At 47.4% G+C, this 7,420-nt stretch overlaps 1 protein-coding gene across 1 annotated transcript; it reads left to right on the top strand.

Annotated features, from left to right (window-relative positions):
- Positions 1-2,086: 2,086 nt before the first annotated feature.
- On the top strand, positions 2,087-6,586 carry LOC119374886 (uncharacterized protein K02A2.6-like). The gene is made up of 4 exons (XM_037645089.1): positions 2,087-2,338; positions 3,131-4,051; positions 4,769-5,353; positions 6,530-6,586. The coding sequence occupies exons 1-4, from the start codon at positions 2,087-2,089 to the stop codon at positions 6,584-6,586; spliced, it is 1,815 nt and encodes a 604-aa protein (XP_037501017.1).
- Positions 6,587-7,420: the final 834 nt, after the last annotated feature.

Here is a 7,420-nt window from a genome sequence, read left to right as displayed (position 1 = left end):
AGTGGCATAAGCAATATAGTGGTATGATCAGAGAACTGAGAATATTTCGCTAAAGTGATGTTTAGTGAAGTATGTTATGGCACATACTTATGGATTATATCCGTTGAGATTTCACAGCATAACCACGTGGAAGAAAAACTCATCATGACGACCCTCTTAGTAAACAGGGAGTTATAATTTTGGATAATATGTACTTTTGTCAAAAATTTCACATTGGCTAGTCACTAAAGCTCAAAAATAAGTGTAAACTACCGTATTTCACCACGCACTTATGACAGAATGTACTGAGAAATTGTTGTCACTGTCATAATTTATTCAAAGTGGCTACACTTTTCGAATGCCGTTACGTTTACATAGGGATAATGCTATGAATTAAAGAGAAATAAAGCATGTCACTTTTAATAAGGTAAAATTTAAAACTTGTTATAGCGCAGGACGGCAGGCGTCATGGCTACTGGCGGCGCTGACTGACGCTCCCACGTTTAAATACACATATATACCCCATAAAGTGGGCGGGGGGATGGCCACCGCGGTAGCTCAGTTGGTAGAGCATCGGACGCGTTATTCGAAGGTCGCAGGTTCGGTCCCTGCCCGCGGCAAGCTATCTTTTTGTCCACTTTCTTTCTTCACATTTACATTACATTTTCTACTAATAACGTCCCCTATACTTTCCTTGGCATTATTGTCTGTTAGTTCTCATTAATATTGTGTATAACAAAGAAAAACGAGCCCTTAAAATTTCCACTTCTTTCCTTCAACTACAAATCGTAACTTTCAGAGCAGGCTGTCAAGTATTTACTTCATTTTTAAGACCAAACTCTTGCTAACGAGATACTTGTTTCTTATTATTTCTCGTCCTAATAATCTCCGCCTGATCCAGCAAGCGAGCTCAAGCACAAACGCATTCAAAATACGTTAAAAATTCGGCAAACAAGTTTAAAGACCCCGTGTGTACATTTCCTAAATATTGTTACCTAACATTCCAAAAGTTGCGCAAATGTTCTACACTTTGAGCACATCATGGGAGAACTGGGATCGTATTTAAAAAATTTGTGAGTGCCGCGCGTAATTTCACGACGCTTTCGCCGAGCCAACCCCCGATTTGCTTAATTTATTGGTCATAAAGCAAATACCAGTGGCAGTAAGAACGTGACCGCACGTTTAACTTATTGAAAGTACAGGAAATATAGAAATCATGGAACTGTAGTTCAACTCTGAAAAGCCGCTTACATTTCCTGAATGTCAACTGGCGTAGTGCACGACAGTGTAATCGAATGACATGCAGGCAGAGTATTGAATGTTTAATAGTTATTACAGTGTAAGAGGAGCTGTAAGCCAAGGTTAATTAGTGGCACTGCTAAACGCACAAATGCGTTACATAATCTCGGTGTGTACTTCATGTTATTTATTCATGTTACGTGAACATGTCATGCATGCTCTGAAATCGAAAGCGAAAAATTCGGCAGATCCCAAGCGTTGTGGGAATCGGTTTCATGCGAAGCAGTCAGCGAGTGCTTCTATGCTGTATTTTATGGCTTTCAGACGAGCGTTACAAGGTGGATCGACGTGTTTTTGTAAGTGTAGTAGCTGTGTGCACATCCTGGGCTTACCGGGCACATTGGCAACACTGGCGTTTAAAGGGTAATTTATGTGCTTTCGTCCGCCGCGGTGGTATAGCGGTTACGGTGCTCGGCTGCTGACCCGAAGGTCGCGGGTTCGATCCCGGCCGCGGCGGTCACATTTCGATGGAGGCGAAATGGTAGAGGCCCGTGTACTTAGATTTAGGTGCACGTTAAAGAACACCAGATGGTCGAAATTTCCGGAGCCCTCCACTACGGCGTCTCTCATAATCATATCGTGGTTTTTGTGGCATCGGAGACTACCATCATCATCACTAGCAAGCATCACGGCTCGCCGGCTGCGTGTTCGGCTCGTGACGCTCGCGCTACGAGTGAACTCGGATGTGCTTTGTTCCATGCTGATGTGGAATAAAGTGCCACAGATGTTTCGTTAATTGAGTGGCGTGCTTCATAACAGTGGCGACGAAGACAACGAGGACTTCAACGAGTCCTGGACCCGCAGAGCCATGAGTGTGGGACGGCCACCAGTGTTTGAGGGAACGTGGTCAACGTTCCGAGTTCGCCTCGAAGCATACTTCGAAGCGCAAGACATCACGGACGCGACGAAGCGACGAGCGGTGTTAGTGGCCTCGCTACCGGACAGCGCGATTCGAGTGATCCAGGGACGTTGCCATCCGAGGCAAATCAACGCACTCAACTACGACGACGCCGTAAAGCACCTCGAAGAGTACTACGCCCCGGAAGTCAACGAAATAGCGGCAAGTTATGCTTTCTTCACGCGATCACAGCAAGAAGGAGAGAGTGTACAGGAATTTATTGCAGAAATAAGGCGGCTAGCAGAAAAGTGCAATTTCGGATCGTCTCTCGAACGCATGCTGCGAGACCGAATCGTCTGTGGAGTCTTGGATGAAGATGTGAGACGACATCTGCTGACCTTGAGGAAGCTGACGCTTACGGAAGCAGAGGATTTCGTTATCTCAGCCCAGAACGCTGCCGCTAATGCTAGAACGATGCAGTCTGCGGATCAGAGTACCATCCACTTCACGCGGCCGCAGAACCGGCCAAGAAAAGGGCAACCGAAGGCCGAAAGCATGACATCTTGCCAGAGGTGTGGTAGTGAAGCTCACTCGAACGAGCAGTGCTATCACGTCCGTACGATATGCCGCCGGTGCGGTAAACGAGGGCATCTCGCTCGAATGTGCCCAGGACAAACTCAGTGGAAGCCCCGTGGTGCTTACGCCCTGTCGGCAGCATCTGATGACAGCTCGGGAGATGAGAAGAAACTTTACACACTAGTGGCTCATAAAACGACTGATGGCCGCATGGTTAAGCCAATTTTCAAAAAAATCACTTGGGATGGTGTGCCTGTTACTATGTTGATCGATACGGGGTCCCCCGTGAGTGTTATCTCAATGAGCCTGTTCAAGCAGAATCAAAGCAGATGGCCGCCTCCAAGCAGCACCACTCTTAGACTGTCGTGTTTTTTGGGAGAGCTTCCAGTGGTTGGAGAACTGCACATGAAAGCAACCTGTGAGGGACACGACATACAGGGTACCCTGGTTATCGTCGATACTCCTGGACCAGCGCTGTGCGGAAGGGACACGATCAAGGCGTTTAACAACTGTGGAGTGGCCATGATGATTCCAAATTTCGTCGCAAACCTCAACACGCGCAAGGAAGACCGCACAAGCCAGCAACTTCAGACCTTGCTCAAGGAGTTCGAAGATGTGTTTTCGCCAGGTTTAGGACTATACAAAGGTCCACCTGTGAAGCTGATCTTGAAAGAAAACGCCACGCCCCGCTTTTGCAAAGCACGTACGGTGCCATATGCTTTGACGACCAAAGTGTCCGATGCTTTGGACCGATTAGTGGCAGACGGCGTTATATCACCGGTTATGGCAGCAGAATGGGCGACGCCGGTGGTTCCAGTAGTTAAAACTGATGGGTCCATTCGACTGTGTGGCGATTTTCGGCTGACAGTGAACGTGGCCACCGTGACTGAGCAGTACCCATTACCTCGTGTGGACGACATCTTTGCAAGACTGAATGGCGGTGAAGTATTTAGTACACTGGATTTGACTCAAGCGTACAACCAGCTGCCCCTGGATAACGAGGCCAAGAAGCTGACTGTCATAAACACTCACAAGGGCCTATTTTGCTTCAATAGGCTTCCTTTTGGAATTAGCTCAGCTCCGGCCATCTTCCAGAGGCATATGGATTCCCTGTTCAAGGATCTTCCGGGTGTACAAGCCTATCTGGATGACATCATAGTGGCCGAAAAGCGCAATGACACTTCATTGCTAAAGCAAGTCCTGCAGCGCTTACGTGACTATGGGCTCAGACTAAACATTAAGAAATGCAAATTCAGACAAGAAGAAGTCACCTTTCTTGGACATCGAGTCGATGCTAATGGGCTCAAACCGAAGGACGACAACATTGAAGCAGTTCTCCAAGCACCGGTCCCCAAGTCGGTGAGCGAACTGAAATCTTTCTTGGGCTTAATCAACTATTACGCCAAATTTTTGCCGAACCTTTCCACAGTACTGGCCCCATTATACAATCTGCTAACTAAGGGGGCTACGTGGAAATGGCAACAGGTACATGAGGAAGCGGTTCGAAAGGTTAAGCAGGCCATACAAGCGTCAAAGTTTTTGACACACTTTGACCCTAACAAACCTTTGAAGTTGGAATGCGATGCTTCACCTGTAGGAGTGGGGGCAGTGCTTTCCCATCGCATCAATGGCACAGACTATCCGATAGGATTTCGCTCCAGAACTCTGTCCAAAGCAGAACGAAACTACTCCCAGCTAGAAAAGGAAGCGTTGGCCCTTGTATTCGGCGTGACTCGATTTAAGGACTACTTATATGGCAATCACTTTGTTTTGGTGACCGACCATAAACCCCTGACGGGTTTGTTTAACCCAGGAAAAGCCATTCCTCCCATGGCTGCGGCAAGGATTCAGAGGTGGGCACTTCTCTTGGACAATTACCATTACACATTGCAGTATCGCAGGGGAACAGAAAACTCGAATGCTGATGCCTTAAGTCGCCTGCCATTACCAAACAAACTACACGATACCAGCACAGAAGATCCGCCAGAGTATGTCCTGTACTCGGAATGCTTGGAGAAAAAGGCGATTAGTGTCAGAGACGTGGCACATTTTACAGAAACGGATCCTTTGCTGCAGCAAGTGAAGTTTTGGATCAAGAAAGGCTGGCCGAAATTTTTGTCTGAAGAGCAGATCCGCTTCCGGCCATACTTCAGTAAGAAGGCTGAACTCACGTACTACCAAGACTTAGTCTACTGGGGACACCGCATCGTGCTTCCCACCGCTCTAAACCGACATATCTTGGACTTGCTCCATGAAACGCACCCAGGCATGGCGACCATGAAGAACATTGCAAGATCTTTGTTTTGGTTTCCGGGGCTAGACGGTGAGATCGAGCGATTGGTGCGGGAGTGTCCTGCTTGCGTACAGGCTGCAGCGATGCCTCCAGCGCAAACACCTGTACCATGGCCCACGACGGGAGAGAAATGGAGCCGGCTGCACGCTGACTATGCTGGTCCTATTGAAGGACACATGATACTGGTAGTCGTGGATTCCGAAACGAAGTGGATAGAAGCAGTCCCAACGAAATCTGCAACAGCAGAAGTGACAGTGGAGGCTCTCAGGGCGATGTTTGCAAGGTTCGGTCTACCTCGTACTCTTGTGACGGATAACGGACCTCAGTTCACGGGCTTCCACTTCCGCAATTTCCTGGCTCAGAACCAAGTAAAACACTTGACTACAGCGCCCTATCATCCACAATCAAATGGTTTAGCGGAGCGGGCCGTAAGAACGTTGAAGGAAGGCTTGAAGAAAAACTATGAAATTCCGCTGCAAACTCGAATATCTAGACTTCTGTTCCGTTATCGCCGTACGCCAGTGAAGGAGGGCAAGTCACCAGCTGAGCTCTTGCTGGGATATCAAATAAGAACAAAACTCGACTGCATTATGCCGACCACCGAGGCCGTGAAAGCAAAGCCGTGCAATGAACGTGAACAGCGATGGCAGGGTGGACAGCGTGTTTGGACTCGAACTTTTCAGCCACGCAAAAAGTGGATACCAGGTATCGTGCGTGCCCAGCAGGGAAAGCGCATGGTCACAGTGGACACGACTCAGGGAACGGAACGGCGGCATTTTGACCAAGTGCGACGGCGGGACGTTTCGGTCGACGAATCGTGCGACACCGACACGCTATCGCCCCGTCAAGAGCTTTCGGGCGAAAGCGCAAGCGATTCGCTGACTCCGGCAACTCAACCTTTGCGGCGCTCAACGCGACAGCGCCGTCCTCCAGATCGTTTGAACTTTTAAGAAGGGAAGAAGCTGTGGCATCGGAGACTACCATCATCATCACTAGCAAGCATCACGGCTCGCCGGCTGCGTGTTCGGCTCGTGACGCTCGCGCTACGAGTGAACTCGGATGTGCTTTGTTCCATGCTGATGTGGAATAAAGTGCCACAGATGTTTCGTTAATTGAGTGGCGTGCTTCATAACAGTTTTGGGACGTTAAACCCCAGATATTATTATTAATTTATGTGCTTTCTGGATATTGTACACTGTAGGACTCGCTGTATAATTCAGGATGTATTTCCTTTTCGAGTTTTTGCATGTAATAGAATTATGCAGGCAAGAAGAAATCGAAAACGATATCGAGAACGAAATCGAGCATTTCGTTCATGCAGTGGTCAATAAGGGGTGTGTCTGCGAGGAGCCAAATCTCTGACAACCGCTTTTGCCGCTGGAAAGACGATTCCACCGTGCTTTAAAGCATTGGCGTTAGCTTGAGGCAACCCGCGTTCGGCTACTTATAAGCATATCGTTTACAGGACATTCTTGGATTTTTTCTATCATGTTTCAGGGGTGCCTTTCAATAACGACGTAATTTCCTTCTTTGTGACTGCGCAGTCATGCAAGTCGCTAACCGCTCCATTACCTTACAAAATGATCCTGCTGACAACGTAGCGTTAATACATATAAGCAGCTACACTTACTTTTGCCGGCCTGACTGCTTGTTTGGTTCTTGGAGGCGTGGTTGAGTGGCTCAACCCACTATGGGGGAATTACCCTGAATCGGGCAGCTTTATCAAGAAAAAATAGAAACGAAAAATATTTGAAACAAAGCGATGATACTAAATACTTTATTGTTCACGTATATAGTTATAAATTTAGATAGTTATATTAAAAATATGCAGTATTAGCGATGTGCTTAGCACGCGCCTCAAGAGCTGCGCAGAGCTTCTTCTTTCCTTTCATAAAACACCACTTCACCAATCCCCCAGCGTGGGTTTGTGCCACGGTTTCAAGGGACTACTACTACTACTACTACTACTACTACTACTACTACTACTACTACTACTACTACTTCCGTTGTTCGCGCTATATTAGAGCGAAGCTGTATATGGGTAGGGTTTGATGCATTTTCTATTTTCAACTATGAGTTATGAACAGCTTACCGCTCTCTTACAGTAGCGTTCTTTGTACTCTGAATCGTCAAATATTTTTTCTAAACACAGTATTTCTAATGCGATAGCGTCATGCCGCCCGTCTCACAAACATTTCCGTGTCGGCGTCGGTGACGTTCGCTTAGAGAGAAAAATCGACTTTGTCCGTCGCCGAGAAATCGTAACAGATGCAAATAAATATTAAAAATCGTAGGTTTGAGCGGAAATCGAACCAAGGCATTCTGCGTGGCAGTCCGGTGTACCGCCGCAGAGCCACGCCTTTACTCGAAACTGCTTCGGAAAAATAATCCCTATATATGCGTCAAGTAAAACAAGGAGTATCCGTAACGCAGGC

The sequence above is a fragment of the Rhipicephalus sanguineus genome, chromosome 11 (assembly GCF_013339695.2).
Source record: "Rhipicephalus sanguineus isolate Rsan-2018 chromosome 11, BIME_Rsan_1.4, whole genome shotgun sequence".
Taxonomy (NCBI): Eukaryota; Metazoa; Arthropoda; class Arachnida; order Ixodida; family Ixodidae; genus Rhipicephalus; species Rhipicephalus sanguineus.
This window is presented reverse-complemented; position numbering and strand designations above follow the sequence as displayed.